The 23,813-nt window shown below is 41.5% G+C and overlaps 1 protein-coding gene across 5 annotated transcripts in view; it reads right to left on the reverse strand.

Moving 5' to 3' along the window:
- necab1 (N-terminal EF-hand calcium binding protein 1) overlaps positions 1-23,813 on the reverse strand; it is a 109,621-nt gene that overhangs the window by 21,357 nt on the left and 64,451 nt on the right. For all 5 annotated transcript variants that reach the window (XM_078397209.1, XM_078397211.1, XM_078397210.1 and 2 more), the window contains 4 exons: positions 11,315-11,451; positions 6,127-6,248; positions 4,798-4,865; positions 593-646 (listed from right to left, as the gene is read on the reverse strand). In XM_078397209.1, coding sequence (XP_078253335.1) covers positions 593-646; positions 4,798-4,865; positions 6,127-6,248; positions 11,315-11,451 — 381 coding nt within the window. The remainder of the gene's footprint in view (positions 1-592; positions 647-4,797; positions 4,866-6,126; positions 6,249-11,314; positions 11,452-23,813) is intronic.

Raw genomic sequence — 23,813 nt, forward strand, 5'->3', positions numbered from 1 at the left:
GCCCTGGGTAAAAGACTCTGTGCGTTCAATCTATCTGGTCCCCTCATAGTTTTTATACACTTCCAAAAGATCATGCCTCATTCTCCTGTGCTCCAAGAATATAAATTTATAGCCCTCCCAACCACACCCTATATTTCAGCCTCTTGAGTCCTGGCAACATCCTCGTACATCTTCTCTGTATCCTTTCAAGCTTAATGGCAATGACATATGTACAATCTTATTGCAAAATCGATAATATCACTGATTCGGTGCTTAAAACCCTGGCAAATCTCAAAGAACCTTCTACTCCCGCTAATTTAATTCATGATGTCTGATGACCAGATTTTTTTTGCTGATGACATTAAAGTTTGAAGCATTTAACTGGTTCCACCTATTTTCTCAGACTCCAGCTTTCTCTGGCATCAAACTACTCAAACAGTGGAGCTTCCTTTCTGTTCATAGTCCTGCTGGTGCGATTTGACAAAAAAATTCCACCATGACAATAGAATTTCTGGCCTGTGTAATATCTCAGATTCATTCTGTCCTCTCACAGATGGTTAAGCTGTCGTTTACATGCTCTGAACAATGAGAAAATTATTTGAGAAAAACTTACAGACTTAGCATTTCCCTCCATTACTTCTTCCTCCAATGGTTCCAGCTTCAAGTCCTGTAAAACAATACCAATACAAACAATCAGACCAGTAAGAAGTTACGGTTGATTATAAAATAATATTCTGTTCTTCAAAAAAGGGTTAATTAATAATTTCATACATAGAGATCCTTTGAGGAAATGTGCTGGAGTAACTCAACAGGTCAGGCAGCATCTCTGGAGGACATGGATAGGCGACGTTTCAGTTTGGGCTCTGTCTGAGGAAGGGACCTGACCTGAAATATTGCTTATCCATGTCCTCCAGAGATGCTGCCTGATGTCTTGTAAACCAGCATCTGCAGTTCCTTGTGTCTCCATTCTGTTCTTCCATCCACACAAGGAACATTATGGGGAAACCACTTAAAAGTTACTTTTATAAATTGACAAGCAGTTAAAAAAACTATCTTGGATTTAAAGTGTAGGAGATTTTTTTGTTCCATGCAGTAATCAGACACTACCAGCTCCAAAGAATATAACTACTACTTTAACCGTAGCTGAAATTGATGAGTAATTACTTTTATTTATACTTTGACAATAAATAAACTCATTACTATTGTAAAGTGTTTTGGTTTTGAAAATCCAGCAGGAACAGTAACTTAGTTATTTATGTCTGAAACTCTCTCGCCCCCAACCCATTTCTCCATTGACACAATCGTCTTTATGATGTGATATTCTATATCACAAGGCGGATTAAGAACATATCTTTTGCCTTGTGGCAGAAATATCTATACTTTGCATCAATATACATAGAAACATAGAAAAAATAGGTGCAGGAGTAGGCCATTCGGCCCTTCGAGCCTGCACCACCATTCAATATGATCATGGCTGATCATCCAACTCAGTATCCCGTACCTGCCTTCTCTCCATACCCCCTGATCCCTTTAGCCACAAGGGCCACATCTAACTCCCTCTTAAATATAGCCAATGAACTGGCCTCAACTACCTTCTGTGGCAGAGAATTCCACAGATTCACCACTCTCTGTGTGAAAAAAAACTTTCTCATCTCGGTCCTGGTTCTGGACTTCCCCAACATCGGGAACAATCTTCCTGCATCTAGCCTGTCCAACCCCTTAAGAATTTTGAAAGTTTTTATAAGATCTCCCCTCAATCTTCTAAATTCCAGTGAGTACACCTTAGATGTTGGACATGGGGAATAGTAAGATCTGTGTGAGGTATGCAAACATTGTTAGGCATGTTTACATCAGAAGGAGGTGGGGATTGGATCAATCGCAAGTTATTTAAAGAGGTATGAGAAGAGAATGCTGGTGGTTTGACAGTGGTCTTTGCATCCTCTCGAGCAACTGGCGAGATTTCAGAAGAATTGGGAGTAGCTCCTTTTATTTAAGAAAGGCAAAAGGAATAATCCAGAAAATTACATCAGTAGTAGAGAAGCTACTGTAGAGGAACCTCAGGGATAGGGTTTAGTTTAGTTTATTAGTTTTGTTTATTGTCACATGTACCGAGGAACAGTGAAAAGCTTTTTGTTATGCACTATCCAGTCAGCAGAAACACTATACATGATTACAATCGAGCCATCCACTGTGTAGAGACACATGATAATGAGAATAATGTTCAGGGCAAGATAAAGTCCAGTAAAGGTCGTCGGAGGGTCTGCAATAAGGTAGATGGTAGCACAGGACCGCTCTCTAGTTATTGATGGGATGGTTCAGTTGCCTGGGGCAGGTCATGTCTTATGAACTTGATTATTTTTTGAGGATTTCACAAGGTTCTTCATGCTAGGCTGACCCAGAATATTAAGACACATGGGATCAATGGTGACTTGGTTGATTTGATTCTAAATATTTCTTCACTGGCGTTCATGCTTGCAGCGAATGGCCAGAGAAGACAGAGGATGGTGGTGGAGGGATGTTTCTTTGACTGGTGGTCTGTGACCAGTGGCATTCCGCAGGGATCAGTTCTGGGATCTCTGCTGTTTGTGGTACATATAAATGATAGGATGATAATGTAGATGGGGTCATTTGTAAGTTGCAGGGGATACAAACATAGGTGGAGTCTTGTCTTGTCTTGTTGATATTGCACCAACCGCCGCTGTTGGTCTATAAACGTGCAGTCCCTCAAGCATGCAGTTGCAGATGTAAAATTTAGTGTTTGCAAGCAACAGTTTACGATCAGCAGCAGATTTTATATGCAGTGGGAAAGGGTTCCAAACAGGGATGGTTCTGGGGTACAGCGATTAGCGGAAACAGTCTTTGTTGGGCTGGATAGTTATATAATTCAAGGATTGCTTTAGTTAAGTTCCTGGTCTGTTGGTCCGATTGTATGAAAGATGGACAATGTTGGATGGAGCTAATGAGTGGGTTTCTTTGTAGACTGCAGTAAGCCTGGATATTATACGGCGTCTTTAGAGGGTGTCCCATTTGAGTTCATGAAGCATTTCTGTGACACTCCGAGTCCTTCTATAGTCACTGGATACAAACCTGGCAGCTCTTCTCTGGACCTTCTCAAGGTTGTTAATGTGGGTCACTTGGTAGGGATCCCAAATGGCACTACAATATTCCAGTCTTGGACGTACTAGCGTTTTGTAAGCAATGTCCTTTGTGGATTTTGTACAGTTCCAGAAATCTTGTTGCAGGAAACCAAGGATTTTGTTTGAGCTTGAGATACTTTGGTTAATATGTTTTGCCCAGCTGAGGTTGTCTGACAGTTCGATACCCAAATAGGGGTGATGTTTTACCTCCTGGAGTGCAGAGTTCCCCATGAAGTACTGATAATGATGAAAAATTCTTGTGGGTCATTTGATGAAAATTCGTCTTGTGGGTCATTTGTGGGAGTTGTGGATTGTGAAGAAAATAGTCAATTGATATTGCAATATGTAGATCAGTTAGAGGTGTTAGCGGTATAATGTCAGATGGAGTTTGATCCAGACATGTGTGAGGTATTGCACATTGGGAGGTTAAATGTAAAGTACACAGTTGATGATGGGATCCTTAGGAGCATTGATTTACGCTTTCTTTACCACCCTGTCTACTTGCATTGATACTTTCAGGAAGCTTGTCAATAGTTCTGTGAAAGTGGCAACAAATGGAAAGGGTGGTAAATAAGGAAAACATTCTGCATGTTTGCCTTCAGTGGTCGGGTATGAAGTATAAAAGTCAGGATGGCACTTTGCAGCTGGTTGGACCGCATTATTGGAGTATTGTGTGCAGGTCTGGGCACCCCGTTTTAGGAATGATGTGGAGGCTATGGAAAAGGTGCGGAGAAGGTTCAGCAGGATACTGCCTGGATTAAACGTTTTTAAGGAGAGGTCGGACAAACTTGGATTGTTCTCTCTGGAGGACGAGGAGAGACCTAATAGAAGTATCTAAAATTATAAAAAGCGTTGATCGGCTACATGGTCTGAGTTTTTTTTCCTCAGGATGGAAATTTCATCTGAGATGGACTTTTCAAGAGATGTATGAGAGCAGATTTTTATACTGTGAGTGTAAGGTGCCTGAAACATGTTACCAGGAGTGTGGTGGATGAGGCAGAAACAATAGCAATGTTTAAGAAGAATTTAGACAGGCACATGAATGTACAGAGAATATACCAATAGGGATACAATTTGATACCTTTCTCCACAAAGACGTGTTGAGAGAGATAAACAAGATTTAATTGCTGTGAAGAAGGGTCTGAAGAACGGTCTCGACCCGAAACGTCACCCATTCCTTCTCTCCCGAGATGCTGCCTGACCTGCTGAGTTACTCCAGCATTTTGTGAATAAATACCTTCGATTTGTACCAGCATCTGCAGTTATCTTCTTATACATTTAATTGCTGTGGTATGTTTATTAACTATAATAAAGGTAACAATTAGCACCTTTTACAATTACATGGATAGGACAGGTTTGGAGGGATATGGACCAAACGCGGGCAGATGGGACGGGTGTAGCTGGGACATGTTGACCGGTGTGGGCAAGTTGGGCCGAAGGGCCTGTTTCTACACTGTATCACTCTATGACTCTAAACCTAAAAATCAAGAAATTGGAAGGGAAAGGTGAGCTATTCAAAATTAAAAAGTAGGTTAAAAAATAAATGACACAAAAAAACCAAAGGAGACAAATGTTTCAATTAATAAGAGCAAGTACAGGAGTTTTATACAGATAATTTCTTATTCTATGTCAATTCACAAGACCACTGTTATATATAACTTGCATTCTGAATCGCACATACCTTCTTTTCCAGGCGATCAATTAGCTTCTGAAGTCTGTTTATCTGGGTCATCCACTGTATGTCCTCATCTGCACAGACACAAACACATGAAAAAAACATTTTACGCTTTTTTAAAAAAGTGCAATGTGAAATCTCGTGACATGAAGTGTAATGGTCCAGATTTTTCCTCCTGGCAGTTACTGACAGAGTTCATGGTGAATGTTTATCTGGTGGACAAGTCTAAATATTCCTTCCCTCGTGAAGGAATCTAACGCTGGAGGCCAATAGCTACCAATGGCATTTAGGATTAGATTAAAGGTTCAAAGGTTTCAAAGGTCTTTTATTGTCACGTGTACCAATTAAGGTACACGTGAATTAGCAAAACTGTTAATGTGTTCTTTACTTTTCAGTTTATCAGAAGAGAGGGAGGTCTTAATTCTTACGCAATTTAAGTTTTCCTTCAGCATCACCTTTAAAACAGTACAAGACTAAGTGGACCCATTGGGCCCAAACCTATACTGCATTGGTGCAGCACCCCCCCTCCCCCCTCTACCCCCCTCCCTGCCCCTCTCCCCCACTCTCCCCCTCCCCCCCCTCCCCTCCCTCCTTCCCTCCCCCCTTCCCTCCCCCCTCCACTCCATCCCCCTCAACCCCCCTTATCCACCTTCCTCACCCTCCCTCCCTCCCTCCCTCCCTCCCTCCCTCCCTCCCTCCCTCCCTCCCTCCCTCCCTCCCTAGGAGATATATTTAAACTTTAAAATGTGAATAACTTTTAAAATCTAATACCGATTTCAATGCAACTTTTTCCATTAGCACCAAAGGGACAACGGCGAGTAAGATGGGCCTAAAATTGTCGCGCTATCATGTACCGTTTTGGCTGTAGTTCAGGAACAAACAAACAAACAAACGAGAGTTTTAGTATATAGATGCCGGAAGGAACTGCAAATGCTGATTTAAACTGAAGATAGTCACAAAAAGCTGGAGTAAGTCAGTGGGTCAGGCAGCATCTCTGGAGAAAAGGAATAGGTGACATTTTGGATCGAGACCCTTCTTCAAACGGATTACTTTTTTGTTAATTAGTAACCTTTTGGAGCCATCTAACTAGATATTCTGACATTGCTGTGGTTTGCATTTGGACATATGGAATCACCCACTTGGGAACTCAAATGTTAAGATGGCCAATGACTACCAGATTATCCATGACTTCTTTAATGGTTAAAAATGACACTTTTTTTTAGTCACGGCAAAACACCAGTGCTCATAGTGCAACACGCCAATGTGATTATAAAGACAGAAACAAAATAAAGGTTCATCTATAAACACTGGAACATCAGACCGGCAGTACCAAACCTGAGTTTAAGATGCTGAAATTAGTATTGCTTGGAGACAGGCTATTATATCTCTGAAGTCTTCGAATGGATCGTTTTCCTGACCAGTTGATTGAAAGTTGCTCTGGTTTTCCTGGACCTTGTCTACAAATGACAACAAATAGAAGTTAGTCTTTCTGTGAAGTCATCTCCAGCCTTCTGTTCTTAAAACATGACATTAAAGGTTAAAAGTATTCCTCAAGGATGGTGATGCTATCTAACTTTCTATTGTACCCATGAAAAAATAGCAAATGAAGATTCATATTTCTGTTAATTTGTTCCTAGTGGAAATGAAACCTTTCCTTGAAGCTGCTGGAATATAAACGATCTTCATTTTATCTTCAGGAATTTTGCTACTTAAAGAAGTGCTACATATTCTGGAGGGTAGCTGAGATGATAGAGAAAATAACTCTGCTTTTCCTCATATTTATGTACAGTGCCATAACCCTCTTCTGCACCATAACCATTAGTCACAGAAGCAGTAAACTTTGACTGAAAACCACAGTAATATAGCCTGGAGTTCTCAACATCCTGTCAGGCATGATTATGTCTGTCATTATTTTTTAAGCAGCAAAACACTGGAGCAATATTCTGCAAAATGATTCCAGGATTCTACATCAGACACAATTATTTTATTTAAGAGGCATTTAGACATTTAATTAAATAGGTAAGACATTGAAGGATACGATCTTAATGTGGAAAATGGTATTAGTGTAGATGAGGATAAAGGTCGGCATGGACATGGTGGTGCAAAGGGCCAGTTTCTGTTCTGTATGACTCTATGATCATGACCCGATATCTGTTGCCCAATTCATTTATTTTCCGAGATACTACATGAAATTATGTTGGCAAGTTATGTGGGGGAAGTAGACAGTTCCTCTCATAATTGTTTCCTTGCATTATTCGAACATAGAACAGCAAAGCATAGAAGCAGACCTTTGCCCATGATGTCTGTGCCGAACATGATGCCAAATTAAACTAATCCTTTATTCCCCCATTTCCTGCATATTCATGTGCCTATTTAGAAGCCTCTTAAACGCCAGTGACTCAACAGGTCAGGCAGCACCTGTGGAGGGAAAGGACTCCATAACTAGGCGACCATTCGGGTCGGGACTCTTCTTTACTCTGACGAAGGATCCTGACCCGAAACATTGCCTGCCCATTCCTTCCACAAATGCTGCCTGGCTCGCTGTGTTCCTACAGCACTTAGTGTTTTAATTAATCTTGTATACCTAGAAGATTAAAAAAAGATACAATTGGCTTACTTATCATTGAAATTCTTGTAAGTGTTTCGATGTTTCAGTGGCAAAAGTATTTGGGGAATTGAACGATGTAAAACTAATTCAAAAATGTTTTTAATTTTTGCATGTAAAATTACAAGAATAAACTGCTCAGTGATAATAATTGCCCCTACTCCCACTTCCCAGCTCTAAATACTTGCATGTTGACTTGAATAGATCAGTTAATTATATGTTTTCTTTGAAGCTACAAATATATTTTTGTTGGAAAAGATCTATTTCAGATTGAAGGTGTAAGAAAATAACTGCAGATGCTGGTACAAATCGAAGGTATTTATTTCACAAAATGCTGGAGTAACTCAGTGGGACAGGCAGCATCTCTGGAGAGAAAGAATGGGTGACGTTTCGGGTCGAGACCCTTCTTCAGACTGATGTCAGGGGAGTGGGCAGGACAGGGATAGAATGTAGTCGGAGACAGGAAGACTGGTCCCAATTCCTGTACTCAGTACCCTGACCAATGGTGACTCAAGAGAGAGTTAGATATAGTTCTTCGGACTATATGGAGAGAAAGCAAGAACGAGCAATGGACAGGCAATGTAATGGAATCAAGGGATAAGGGGAGAAAGCAAGAACAAGCTACTGATTTAGGATGATCAGCCATGATCATATTGAAAGGCGGTGTTGGCTCAAAGGGCCAAATGGCCTACTCCTTCACCTATTTTCTATGTTTAAATGATAATTTCCTGGAAAATGTTGAAGTATTTTTATATCTGTTTTTGCTCTTCCCATTACAAGAGATTATGTCCCTTTTGTTGAGAAGATGGTGTCCCTGCATTGGGGCCAACCCAGTCCAGATTGTTTGAAAAGATTTTGCATTTTTAAGTGAGAGGAATTGTTGCATCTTCTCACGCCCTCACAAAACTTCATGTACACTACAATGGAGACCAGTGTGGCCACATTCATGGAACAGGTGCCTGCTCTTGCATATTCTGACATTTCCTTGCAGGCCAGCTCTTCTCTGTCATTCACACTAACCTAATACTTTCTGCATTGTATTTTTGAGTGCAGTATTTTAATGGAGCTGTGGACGGGTGCCAGTGGTGCTGCATCTAATTTTGTTTTACCGGGGCAGGTTTGTTCCCTATTCTGGCATGTTCACAGATCTTGTGTTGCAGCCAGAAGTTTTAATGATCTATGCAGCAGGAGGTTGCAGCAAAATCTAAGTGATCCAAGTTTTCTAAAATGGCAGCATGAGCCACCCCAGTACTGAATTGATCATTAGACCAGGAAGCAATACCGCAAACAATAACTGCAACCACTGACAATGTTTTGTGTTAACTATAAAGGGAACATGTAGAAATTCAAAATTAGTCCCAAAAAATTATAGTCAAATATAAATTGGTGACATTTAATGCACTACAGAAAGCTAGGATAAAATGAGTTCACGCCAATATTTCAGAATTATCCCATATCAATAAACGACAATAAAATATAGAATCCATGAAATAAAAAGGGAAGCAAAAATTCTTCAGGCATGGTACCACAAAGATGGAAAACTGTCTCACCAGTTGAGCTCTGCTTGATCCCACTGGAAAGACTGGAGTCAGGGATGGGCTTTCCGATTTACATAGAACATAGCACAGCCCACAGTGTCCATGTTGACCATGATGCCAATTTAAATTGATCTCATCCGCCTGCACATTGTTCAAACCCCTCATCCTCTGTTTGTTCACATGCCCATCTAAATGCCTCTTGAATGTTATTATTGCATCTGCTTACACCACCGCCCCTAACAGAGCATTCCAGGCCCTTACCACTCTCTATATAAAATAAAACTTGTCTTGCAAATCTGCTTTAACCTTTCGTCAGCTTCACCCCTCAAAAGTTGGCCTCTGAATATTGACCCCAGTGTGCAGGGAGTGGGTGAGAAAGTGCGATAACAGGGACTGATGGTCTCATGCACAATTTCCACCTTGGGAAAAAGACTCTGCACATCTACCCCAACAGAAATCACTCTGAGTTAGTCCAACCCCACCTCATAGCTAGTGCTTTCTAATCCAGGCAACATCCTTGCGAACCTATTTTGCACTCTCTTCAAAGCCTCCACATATCTCCTGTAAATATGTTCAGCTCAGGCCTACGGGTTCATTAGATAAACGTGGTTGCAAACTGGAGAAAAGAAGAAGGTAAAACTGTACTGTTGAGCCATTGCAGACCCCACCAAAGGGTATTGCAAGTTATCGAACCTCTATCCTGTACAAACAGCAATGAAACTGCTGTCAACATTACTGCTGTCAATTCCAGGCTGCTTCAAGCTGTGGTTCCTGCGGATATGTTAGTGGGCCCCACTTCTCTTTCAATGGATCTACATTTCTATTTCCTCTCATTTGCACCCTTGCAGTTGTGAACAAGGTTTAATCATGTTGAGTCCAGTCTCCATGCCTTCCTCCCAACAGCTTTCCCCTTCATGGGCAGATGGAACCATGCCCCATCAGCACTAAGCCCCAGTGAAGGCTGCATTTCTCAATGCATTTCTCAATGCATTTCTTTGAAACCCTTTGAATCTTCTCTTGTGCAGTTTCACTGAGACTTTGAGAAAATTCATAAAGAGCTGGAAAACCAAAGCAAACTAGCTTGTTTATATAAATAGAGAGAAGAGGCTATGGTATATACTACTTCTGGTATATTTCTGAAGTGCTATCCTATCTTTTCCCTTTGTGGATTCTGGCTGACATGCTCTCTATCTTTAGCATTTCTGCATGTATTTCAGGATTATTCTTGTTTGAATGTAATCACTTTCACATCTTTCCTGTAAAATTATTTTGGTACATTTGGTAATTAACATTATTGGCAGCACTTGCAAAACAAAATTGTAAAAGAAATAGATTGTCTCACTTAAGCTACAACAATATAGTCAATAGTCAATAGTCAATAGTCGTTTATTTGTCACATACACATAAATGTGTAGTGAAATGAAACATTACCCGCAGTTAAACAATAAGACCAATAAGAATAATCAATAAAAATGCAATAACACATACAATCACAACTAACACCAAACAAAAAGAAACATCCATCACAGTGAGTCTCCTCCAGTCCACTCCTCACTGTGATAGAAGGCCAAAAATGTATACATTAAGATAGAGCATATTCCCCTGCCTTTTCTCTTTAAATTGCCTACAAATCATTATTTGTTTATTCAATATTGATTTCACGGAGAAAAGCTGTGGTGTAGAGAAATGGGATGAAGCTGACTTGAATTCTGTCTCCATGACATCATGTTCGTAACCTAGCAGTTGAACTGAACAATCTTCCCAACATCCATGCACTCTTAAATGCTTGTTTTTGAAAGATATTGGCAAAGCAAACACATCTGCTGACTTTTGTTTTCTCTGATGTGAATGCATGATCTTAAGACCATCAAATACAATCATGTATAATATCATGAGAGGAAAAAATCGGGTAGACGCACAAAGTCTCTTGCCCAGAGTAGGGGAATCGAGGACCAGAGGACATAGGTTTAAGGTGAAGGGGAAAAGATTTAATAGGAATCTGAGAGGTAACATTTTCACTCAAAGGGTGATGGGTGTATGGGACGAGCTGCCAGAGGAGGTAATTGAGGCTGGGACAATCACAACCTTTATGAAACAATTAGACAGATACATGGATAGGACAGGTTTAGAGGGATATGGGTCAAACGCAGGCAGGGGGGACTAGTGTAGATGGGACATGTTGGCTGGTGTGGGTAAGTTGGACCGAAGGGCCTGTTTCCACACTGTATAACTCTAATCAGCGAGAAAATGAAAATGAAAATGAAAGAATATCTGCTTTAAAAAAGAACAATGTGTGAATACAAATGTGTGGAAATACATACATAGCTATGGAATAAATGGCAGCAATAAACCCAAGTGGCAATGCTGATTCTAGGCTCACCTTTCCTGGCGAGTTTGCTCCTCTGTGGTTTCCATCGCACATTCCAAGGAATTCTGCAAAGACTGAAACTGGTTTACAGTTTCTTTCAGCAGAAGACGGGTCACAAACTGTTCCAAATTACTCGAATTCTGGTAATCCTGTACAAAAATAAATAATGCAGAGACTAAACTAGCAAGATCAAACCATGTTTTACTGAAACAATCCGAAATAAGATGAGTAGGGCAAGATTTAATAGGAACCAGAGGGTCATGGGAACGAGCTTCCAGAGGAGGTAGTGGCCAGGTACTCTAACAACAAGGTCAAATGGGACTAGCTTAGATGGTGCATCTTGGTCAGCATGGACAAGTTTGGCCGAAGTGCCTGTTTCCACGCTGTATGACTCTATGACGCCATAAATAACAATAATTCAATTGGTATCGTGTTACAGAGTGAAATTAATGCGGTCTAACTGTTTTTTGAGTCCAAGCCAGTGTTATTTAAAGTACTGGAGGAAATGGGTTCTTCAATGGCTTAGACACCTGGCCTCTCATTTCTGCCATTTGGGGTGACTTTGCATTTTCCACTGCCCATGCCAAATTGACTGACAAAATTCTGATACTCAGGTAGGCAAAATGTACCACTTCTTTGACATGGTCAATCAGAATGCACTTGTGTTTCTAAGTTTTTTTTAAAACCGGAAATTGATAATGTATTAAATGGATTCTTTAAATGAATCAGCATTAATTTGGTAGTTAAACATACCGTAGAGCAGAGGGATCTAGGAATGCATGTGCATGGTTCCTTGAAGGTGGTGTTGCAGGTAGATTTGGGCGGTCAAAAAGGCTTTCGGCACATTGGCCTTCATCAGTCAGAGTATTGAGTATAGAAGTTGGGAGGTCATGTTGCAGTTGTATAAGACGTAGGTGAGGCCTCATTTAAAGTATTGTGCTCAGTTCTGGGCACCATGTTATAAGAAAGATGTTGTCAAGCTGGAAAGGGTACAGAGAAGATTTACGAGGATGGTGCGAGGACTAGAGGGTGTGAGCTATCGCGAGAGATTGAGTAGACTGGGTCTCTATTCCTTGGAGCGCAGGAGGATGAAGGGTGATCTTAAAGAGGTGTATAAAATTATGAGAGGTATAGATCGGGTAGATGCAGAGTCTCTTGCCCAAAGTAGGTGAATCGAGGACCAGAGGACATAGGTTTAAGGTGAAGGGGAAAAGATTTAATCGGAATCTGAGGGGTAACTTTTTCGCACAAAGGGTGGTTGAGGCAGGGACTATCCCAACATTAAGAAACAGTTAAACAGGTACAAGAATAGGACAGGTTTGGAGGGATATGGACCAAAGGCGGGCAGGTAGGACTGATGTAGCTGGGACATGTTGGTCGGTGTGGGCAAATTGGGCCGAAGAGCCTGTTTCCACACTGTACCACTCTATGGCTCTATGACTCAAAAAAAACCTTGCATTTACACGGCACCTTCAATACAAATGTCAGATGAAATGTATGTCGGGCAACATGAAGTGCAATGAAAAATTGTTGGGCAGGCAAATTAAAGCATTTTTTTTGTTTAGTTTAAAGATAGTGTGGAAACAGGGCCTTGGGCCCAACGAGTCCACGCCGACCAGCGATTCCAATACACTAGCACTATCCTACACTTCTTCTTCTTAAGCCCTTTGCTTCTCTAGGGAGCATAGGCCATTGACGAATGTCCTCCACCTCACCCGGTTGTGGCGGTTCTTTCGAGATCTCCCCAGTTGAGCCCACTCCCAGATATTTCTGCCTGGACTCGTCTTCTCCAGCTGTTCCCGGGGCGACCTCTTTTCCTTTTTCCTTGGGGGGTTCCATTTCGGGGCTTGCCGGGTGATGTTTGTGGCAGGTTTTCTGAGGGTGTGTCCAATCCAACTCCATTTTCTCTTTCGAATTTGTAAGTCAATGGGATCCTGGCTTGTTCTTTTCCACGGGTCCACATTGCTCTCCACCAGATGTTTAGTATTCTCATGAGGCAGGTGTTAATTAATGTTTGCAGCCTGTCGGGACACGCAGCCTGAATCGGGACCCTTCTTCAGACTCTGTGAAAACCCCTGCACAGGGTCCTGAATTGAAACATCCCCATCTATTCATTTCATAGATACTGATTCTGCAATTTACATTTTGCTCAAGATTCCAGCTTCTGTAGCTGCTGTATCAATATTTTTATTTTCGATGTATGGCCAGATTTTGCTACGGTGGCAACAAATGTTATTAATGCAACTGAAACTGGATCTTTAACTGTTTCTCCCATAACCCAGTAAACTGATTTAAAATAATTGATGTAATTTTAAAAGGCTTTACGGATACATTTACCAGTTTCAAAGTACAGGTTGTTCCCAGGATATGGGAGGGTTCCGTTCCCCAGCACTGTTCAAACACAAACAGTCCACAAGTTGGAAATGCAGTCATGAACCTAGTTCCCACACGGCAGAAGATTTCTTTAGCCCTTTAGCAGCCGGCAAATTCATCCTGCGTGTTTCTTAAATGCTCGCTCGTATGTAGCGGGTGTACATAAATCGGGCATTTGTAAGCTGGGGATTACATGCAATGAATTTTGTGCAGGGCAAGTTTTTTACATAGATATTGGTGAGTACCTGAAACGCACTACTAGCGGTGGTGGTGGAGACAGACAGTGATGTTTTAGAAGCTTTTAGAAAGGTACATGGATATACAGGGAATGGAGGGATATAGTTCACATGCTTGAATGTGAAACATTCTTGATTTCATATGAACATATGAAACATTCTTGATTAGTAAGGGTGTCAGGGGCTATGGGGAGAAGGTAGGAGAATGGGGTTGAGAGGATCAGCCATGAGTGAATGGTGGAGTAGACTTGATGGGCCGAATGGCCTGTTTCTGCACCTAAAACCTTTGAACATGCTGCTCCATATCCTTCCGGAGAAGATTAGTTTATCTTGGTATCATGTTCAACACGGATTTTGTGGGCCAAAGTTCCTGTCCCTGATGTACTTTTCTATATTATATATTAATTATCATGAATTCCACTGGGTGGCGCCATCAGCGAAGGCAGCCTCACCAACGCCCTGTCTGTCTTTTTGTCTTTTTTATTATTTTTAGTGTGTTTTAAAAGTTTGTGTTAATGTTCTCTGGTTTGTTTTATGTGGGGGGTGGGGGAGAGGGGTCGGAGATTCAATTGTTTTCCGGATCCTATCTCGGGTCGCTCTGCGGCCTAACATCGTGGAGCTGGCGGCCTTCCTCAAGATTGACTTTGAGCCCCATCGCGGGGCCGTGGACTTACCATGGGAGCCTGCGATCCCTTGCCCGGGATCGAAGCTCCAACCGCGGCCTGCGGATTTCAACATCGAGGTGCTCGCAGTCTCGGGTAGACACTGATGTCGGGAAGCTCCAAGCCACAGAAGGTTCGACCAGCCCCAGCCCGGGGTCCGATTGCCCGATGCGGGGAGCTGAGATTCCCCCAATGCGGGAGCTTGAGCCCTGACCGCCAGCTACGGGAGCCAAGATCATCCCGTCAACCGAAGGCTCGAGGGACCTCGACCGCGGGAAAACAAAGAAGGGAAGAGATTGAACTTTTTTTTCACCTTCTATCACAGTGAGGAATGTGGAGGATGTTTTTGTTAAATTGTATTTTGTGTGTCTTGTTGCTTTTTATTGGTATGATCGTATGGCAAATCAAATTCCTCCTATGTTGCAAAACATACTTGGCTAATAAAGTATGATTATGATTATCATGAATTTTAAATTATCACAACAGGTCATACTTTAGTTCCTGCTAAAGTGTACAAAGATCGCTTATGAAACAATCTAACATCGAAACACTGATTCATCACACAATACGCAGTCAGGAATTGCAAGGTCATTTAAAAAAATGTAAGCCTACAAACTCTTTCATTTCTGATGTTGACCATGAATCCATTGTTGTCTGGTTCATTTAAGCTGATGCAAGCTGGAGAAATGGAGACACTATGATCCTTTTGTATAAGTGCAGTGGCATTTTTGCTGACCAATACTACTGGATTTGTCAGACAAAGCAAAACCTGACAATAATTAATGAATACAGTGCAGCTTCTAGCACTCTGCAGCCCTAAGCAACGTCGTGCTCCAGTCCTCAGAGGGTATTCAGCAGTAAATCATAGCAATGCTGTAGGTGCTATAGCCTGTGATTCTGTTGTTGATGTAGCAGGGCAAGACACAGGAGAGAGGTGAGAGCATGTCCCTCATTTCTCAAACTATGACCTACAAATCCTTGCAAAGGAAGTGGAAAAATGCAGTGAAATATTCAGTACCGAGGGCCCAGGAGGCCATTATGAAGATGTGTATGAACAATAAATCATCCTCTAATAGAGAGTCTTTCAGAAGTAGAATTTGAAGAAATCCCAGCGTCTGACTGGATAAGCAATGAGAACTGATACTTGGAAGTGCACCTCAGTAAAAAAAAACTCAGACAATGACTAATACATATATAACTTATCTATGCTGGTTGACATAACTCCAACCAGCCCCTTGCACTCATAATTCTCTCCCCCATTCTAACCATCTCTCAAATGAACATATACCGATAGGTAGGAAAGCTTCAGTGACTTCCCTATTGCAGTAGACATGGACATTGTGGGCAGAAGGGCCTGTTCCTGAGATATACTGTTCTGGTCAACACGTAAAAGGAAGAAAAGTAATGTTTTCGAGAGGGTGCAAGACAGGTTCACCATCATGCTGCTTGGATTAGAGAATATTAGCTATAAGGAGAGGTTGCACAAACATGTTTTCGCTGGAGTGACATTGGCTGACCGACGACCTAATAAAGTTATGAGTGGCACAGATGGGGTAGATAGTCAGAGTCATTTTTCCAGGGTGGAGATGTCAAATACTAGAGGGCATAGAATTAAGGTAAGAGAGGACTGTTTAAAGGAGATTTGCCAGTCTTGGTTCCTTGGTTCTCATGCTGCCTTGGTTATTCCAAGAGGCTACCTGTGGCAGAAAATAAAACTCTGCCCATGGATTGCCCTGATGATCTTGTGACAGGTTATACTGCCAGAAGGGTTTTTGTTTACACAGTTTTCAAGTGTCGCTGATGATCAGTTATAGGGAATAAGCAGGACGGGGGCTGTGATGATAAAGAAGTAAGTGGGGCAATTTGTTTGAAGAGAGGGTAATAAGTAGGGAAGGTGGTTTAGTGGCCAGAAAGCAAGTAATGGTGGCATTTTGGTGTGATTCAGGATCATGCAACACATTGTGGACTTGTACTCTTACGGAATATACATTAATTTACAATTCTGCACACCCGCATATGGCTATGTAAATACCAGTACAAGCACAATTGCATGACTCATATATTCCCTCCCAAACAAAATCACTTGTTACTATTCACAACAATATCATATCTTGTTAAGCATTAATACATTATGACATTGTTATTGCAATAGTTGAGTTCACATTTTTAGTTAAAAAATCCATGCAGACTTAGACTCACATTTAGACTCCACTTGGATTCATATTGGTCAAAAGAGGCCTGTGGTCACTTTTGTTATGTTACATAATTCAGTGTAATTCAATAATGGCTGAATGTGGGATATTAGCAGTAGGAAAGAACTGCAGATGCTGGTTTAAATCGAAGGTAGACACAAAAAGCTGGAGCAACTCAGTGGGACAGGCAGCATCTCTGGAGAGAAGGAATGGGTGGCTTTTCGGGTCAAGACCCTTGTTCAGACTGCTCGGTCTCGACCCGAAATGTCAACCATTCCTCCTCTCCAAAGATGCTGTCTGTCCCGTTGAGTTGCTCCAGGTGTTTGTGCCTACCGTGGGATATGAGCAAATGGGTGCTTAATGCATTTGGACCTATCCCCTTTGCCGCTTTAATCAGATGAATATTACATGCATTTGGATTGAGCTTCTCCAGCTTGTTAACCCAATGAACATTTAATTTAGAAGGTAGACACAAAATACTGGAGTAACTGGAGTAACGGGTCAGACAGCATCTCTGGAGAGAATGGATAGGTGATGTTTCAGGTCGGAACCCCTCTTCAGACCTGAATCGTCACGCATTTCAGTTCTCCAGAGATGCTGCCTGACCCAGTTACTCCAGCGTTTGTGTCTATCTTCAGCTTAAAACAGCATCTGCAGTTCCTTTCTAAACATTTGATTCATTTACACTTGTCTTCCTTATCATGCTAAACCTCTTATTTTGGTTTAAGTGGATAACAACCATTGTTATGATAACAGTAAACAATTTCTGATAAATGCATTAAGTATAACTGCTATTTCAAGTAAATATATTGCTCTTGAATTTTGGTGAAATGCTACGCATTTTCAATTTCATTTATTTTGATTTATAATATTATTTTGATATATATTACTTTTATCAGAAATACTAGTAGCTATGATAGCAGAATTGTTCCACTGGAATGAGAAGTCACTTATCATTATTGTCAATTATTATTTCTATCCAAATGAATAATATCATTTCTATTTCCTGCAGATAGTGTTGCAGATGCTTGAAGCTTATGTCAAGTTAGATGACGTATTATTGACTGATTATTCCTTGAGCCTGCCCAAGTAAATTTAGAAACATTCCTTTGAGACAAATCTCTCTTTCAAAAAGTCTTCCAAAGCTTATTTTGCCAACATTCCCAAGTTTAAGTCATACATTAATTTCTCTGACAACTAAAGACCAACAACTCAGCATTGCAGCCCCAACTCCTACGCACTTTGACTGTGCTGTAGATTTTCTTGCAATAGTTACCTTGGGCCCTAATTGTAAGAATTTCATTGTTCTCTTTGGGTCATCTATATACTAAAGCTCTCGTTTGTTTGTTTGTTTCTTCCTGAACTACAGCCAAAACGGTACACGTCAGTGCGACAATTTTAGGCCCACCTTAATTAAGGGCCTGTCCCACTTAGGCAATTTTTTAGGCGACTGCCGGCGAAGGTCAAAGTCATAGCAGATCGCCAAAGTTTTCTTTTACCCGATGACAATGACCATGACAATGCCGAGTCAGGTCTTCGGAAACAACGGGAAATTCCCACGCTGTCAATGCTTCTCCAGCGTCCTAATTTTCACTGAAATCACTGACAAGTCGGTAAGTACTTGAGAGTTTTGAAATATAACATCTTGCCCGGGTTACTTGAAAACCAAGCTTCACACTAACAAGGCATAAACTGGATTGACTTCCAGTTTACTTAAAGCAGTAGTAATAAATTTAATTTTATAAGTGGTTAAATGGATTTTTGTGCAGTGTGTGGGCATTCTTTGAAAATGTACGGGGGATGCATATCTGGTTTCTGGGTTGCATATCTGGGTTGGGAGCCTACTTTAAATGTAATCGCTGATGGCCATAAACATCGCGAAAATTCCCACGCCTACCTGACCGTCAAACTGTCGCCTCCAACCTGTCAAATGTCCTGACGGTAAATAAATTAGTTAAACACAAGTATTTTATGGTATCTTCAAATGACTTTACTTAATTTAATATTATGTGCTTCTAAATGCATCTAAGAGAACCTAGCAAACCTGGGGACAGCATGCGACAGCGCCCGCAATAAGCAATGATACCTGGCGACAAGCCAGCTGTCGCCGAGAAATTTCATACCGGTTGGTTTCTCAGCGACGCGTCGAGATCCACTACGATTCTTTGAAGACTCCTCACGATCATGCCCGCGACACCCCGGCGAACTGTCGGCGACAGCCTAGTCGCCGGCAGTCGCCTTAAAATCGCCTAAGTGGGACAGGCCCTTTACTCACCATCATCCCTTTGGTGCTAATGGAAGAAGTTTCATTGAAATTGGTGTTATATTTTTAAAGTTATTTACATTTTAAAGTTTAAACCTCTCTGAGGGAGGGAGGGGGGAGGGAGGGAGGGAGGGGGAGGAGGGAGGATAAGGAGGGTTGAGGGGGATGGAGTGGGGGGGGCGAGGGGGGAGGGCGAGGGGGGAGGGGGTTGAGGGGGATGGAGTGGGGGGGAGGGGAAGGGGAAGTATGACAATAAAACACTCTTGACTCTTGTCCTTATTCATTGCATCCCTTCCCCATGATAGTCAGTAAAGGGTTAGATAGAGAGTTATTCTTCTTTACAGGTATCCCTTGATTAATGCCAAGCCAATTGATGAATTATCATTATAATCACATTGACTTTTTGGGGTATGAGTTTTTATTTAAAAAATTCTCAGAGTCATAGAATCACACTGCATGGAAACAGGCACTTTGGCCCAACTCATCAATGTTGAGCAAGATGCCCCATCTAAGTTAGTCCTATTTGCCTGCTTTTGGCCCATATATATATATATCTCTAAACCTTTCCTATCCATGTATTTGTCCAAGTGTCTTTCAAATGTTGTTGCAGTGTCTGCCTCAACTACCACCTCTGGCAGCTCATTCCATACACCCACCACTCTCTAAGTGAAAAAGTTGCCCCTCGGGTTCGTATTAAATCTTGTGCCTCTGACCTTAAACATATGCCCTCTTGTTTTGGATTCCCCTGCCCCGGGTAAAAGACTCAGATGCTCTTGTGTGGGAAGGAACTGCAGATGCTGGTTTAAACCGAAAATAGACACAAAAAGCTGGAGTAACTCAGCGGGACAGGCAGGATCTCTGGAGAGAAGGAATGGGTGATGTTTTGGTTCGAGACTCTTCTTCAGACTGATGTAACAATCAGTGTGTTACCCCATAAGCATAGAAATACACAGTACCACATGCCCACAATGCATCACTCCCACCCTTATCAATTGATTGAATTGATTGATTGAAAGATGCAGCATAGAAACAGGCCCTTTGGCTTACTGTGTCCATGCTGATGATCCATTACCCGTTTACACAAGTTCTATGTTATCCACTTTCGCATCCACTCTCTACACACTAGGGGCAATTTACTGAGGCTAATTATGCTACAGACCCAAGTGGAACCCATAACATTCCTACTTTAAAAAAAACATATGGCTGGACTAGGTGTGTCAAGGGTTAAGGCGGGAGAATGGGGTTGAAAGATAGATCAGCCATTATTGAATGACGGAGTAGACTTGATGGGCCTAATTCTGCTCCTGGAACTTATGAACATGACCACATTTCCTTCATAAATTAAGGAAGAAATGTACTTTTATGAATGATCCTTTCTGCTTTGTTCCCAGCGCAAATTTATCATTATCTGCAGAACATCCACTCCTGTCTAAATTACTTTGCTGCCAGTTATCCAACCTGAAGGAAACAACTTCCAAACTTTCTAAATAACAATATCGTTGCATTTCTCCCAATGCCCACCAAAATCGGTGATCAAAATATAGAAGCCCTGGAGAATTAGTATTTTTCATTGACTTCCTCCTCATTGATATCATACCTTGAGACACCATGGGAATGTTTGATATCACCACCTATACAAATAACACATTTTCGGTAACCACATCACTAACTGTTTGATACCAGTGTAGATTGTCTGCTTGAGTTTCTTTATGAATGCATTGTGGTTCACTTTTATGATATTAGAGGAGTCTCTTTCAAAATTACTTTTGTTTCACAGCAGTTAGAAACACATGATAGGCAAACTATAGACTATACACCTTCAGAAGTATGGGTTGTCTGAGTTTGACCATGTACAGTAAAGTTAGATGACTTGATACACATTGTACACAAGGTCGGCATGGTGGCGCAGCGGTAGAGTTGCTGCCTTACAGCGAATGCAGCGCCGGAGACTCAGGTTCGAGTTTGTACGTTCTCCCCGTGACCTGCGTGGGTTTTCTCCGAGATCTTCGGTTTCCTCCCACACTCCAAAGACGTACAGATATGCAGGTTAATTGACTGGGCAAAATGTAAAAATTGTCCCTAGTGTAGGATAGTGTTAATATGCGGGGATCGCTGGGCGGCGCCGACTCGGTGGGCCGAAGGGCCTGTTTCTGCGCTGTATCTCTAAATCTAAAAAAAAAATCTAAATCTACACAGCCATGGCTTACCTCCGAGGAAGAAACCTATGAGTTTAATTTCCACTGCAGGTGCTTGACTTGAAACACGGGGCTGATTTCCAGCATCTACAGTACTTTGTTTTTGGATTAATGTGAAACTTTGACTTTTCCTGACCTCTCAAATGTACATTTAAGACAACACTCTCCAATTCAGCCCTATCTATGGGCTCCCTCATCAAGTTCCAATACGCAGACGACAACTGTGTTGCAGCTCTCTCAGAAAATCATCTGCAACTGATCCTGACTGCCTTCAACAGTGCATACACGAAACATGGACTTACCATCAACTCCAAAAAGACTCAGGTTATCTGCCAATCATCACCAACTAAGACAGACCGGAAAGAACCGTCAATTCAACTTGGTGAAACAACCTTGGAAAATGTGGATCACTTTCTGTACCTTGGAAGTCACCTCTCCTCCAATGTCAACCTTGATGACGAGATCCAACATTGTCTTAAGTGTGCTGGAACAGCTTTTCAACGTCTTCGAACGAGAGTCTTTCAAAATCGTGACATCCAAACAGGCACCAAAATGTTAGTGTACAAAGCAGTGTTGATTCCAACGCTCCTGTATGCATCAGGAACCTGGACAACATACCGACACCATCTGAAAACACTTGCAAAGTTCCATCATCGATGTCTTCAAAACAGCTTAAATATCAACTGGGAAGACAGAAGAACCAACGTCAGCGTACTGAATGAAGCAAAATCATCAGGCATCAAAGCCTTCGTCATCAAGAACCAACTAAGATGGAGCGGTCATGTTGTTCGGATGGAAGACGAGTGTCTACCAAAGCAAACCTTCTACTCCCAGCTTAACGAAGGCAAACGTAAAAGAGGCGGACAAAAGAAGTGATTCAAAGATGCCTTAAAAGCCAGCATGAAGAAATGTGAAATCGTCATTGAAAATTGGGAAACCAATGCTAAGGACAGGAAACTCTGGTGAACCATCATCCAGAAAGGAACAGCGACCTTCGAAGCCAACAGATGCGCAGAATTAGAAGAAAAGAGAAGTAAATGGAAAGAGAGGCAGCAACAACCAAAGCCCGATCTGACAGCTGGAATTACCGGCCCTGAATGCCGAAGAACTTTCAAAGCCAGGATTGGACTCAAAAGCCAATTCATAAAAACAACGGACGTAGACCATCATCCTCGACCTCGAGGGATAGCCACGACGTATTAGTTCTGACTAGCTTGGGTATCTATAAACCCTTGTGATGTCTGGTGTGGTAGCCTTACATAATTCCATGGAACAATTGCATTTTCATAGTAGCCTACAGTCTTGGAAAACTTTGTGCATGTACAATTAATGAACACCACCACCTGGCCTGTCACTTGTACTGCAGCACCTGATAGAATTCCAGTGCCAGCACAGGTACACCATGCTCACAGACAATTCCTTTCAAAGCAAGACTACTAAGACCTAGATACTCATCAGCTGTGGAACTGTACACTCATCTAGAATGAAGCAAGATTGCTTATCCTACTATTCTACCCCTGCTCAGAGTGTTCTCTCCTGCGATGTGCCCTTTGACTCACACTCTAAATCCTTGATATTGGGGATTTTTCCTTTCATGTTGTAAGTACTGAACGACATCACTGTCTTTGTAGTGCTGCCAGGCCCAGTCCTTGCTTAACTCAGGCTTTGTTTTAGCTGAGAATTTAGTCTTTGAAGTCCAAATAAGAAAGTACTGGAGTAACTCCTTGAGTCAGGCAGCATCTCTGGAGAATATGGATAGGTGATGTTTCAGGTCGGCACTTTCTTCAGACAGACTCGACCTCTAAGTTACTTCTGCACTTTGTCCCTTTTTTTATAAACCGGCATCTGAAGTTCCTTGTATCTCCTAAGAAATACATTAATTTATCTTGCATAAATGTGCTATAAAGCAAATAGATATTCAATCATCTTCAAAAACTAGATAAATAATCATAAAACTGGCAATCTTTGATGTAAGCATAATTCTTGCATTCAGAAACTGTTACTTATTATTAAGCTTAAACCTATCATATTGAGTGGGATAAAACTTGAATAACTTGTATTGGTGCTCCGATATTGATTCAGCATTTGGAGTTAATAACGATGTCTCAAAGTTTGTAAACATCTTCTATTTATTCTTTAACACATATGTTTTAAATACTGAGTTCACTCCTCAAGGATAGCTGAAGGTTTCTTTTTCTGTGGTAGTGATGCATCAGACAAAGCTTACTTCAAAGCAATTTTACGTATTGTATTTCCTTTAAATGCGCAGATTGCCTCCTACACAGCAATCACCTGCCTCATCCTTTGGTGCAACAGGGAACAAAGTAAATGCTTGGAGGGCGAATCTGGAATGTTATCAAAGGAAAAAAGAGTAATCTAACTATTTTTTTGTTATATCTTTTCCATGTTTGATATGGTAATGCAACCATGGTTGGGCCTAAAAATCTGAGCATATTTCCATTATAATAAGGGGCCAAATGACAACTATTTTATTATCTTAATTATCTCTCCGAGATGTAATTCGAACCCAGCATTGAATACTTCAGACATTTGGCACCCATTACAAGAGGCCACTGTACCATTTATAACC

The sequence above is a fragment of the Rhinoraja longicauda genome, chromosome 4, assembly GCF_053455715.1.
Source record: "Rhinoraja longicauda isolate Sanriku21f chromosome 4, sRhiLon1.1, whole genome shotgun sequence".
Taxonomy (NCBI): Eukaryota; Metazoa; Chordata; class Chondrichthyes; order Rajiformes; family Arhynchobatidae; genus Rhinoraja; species Rhinoraja longicauda.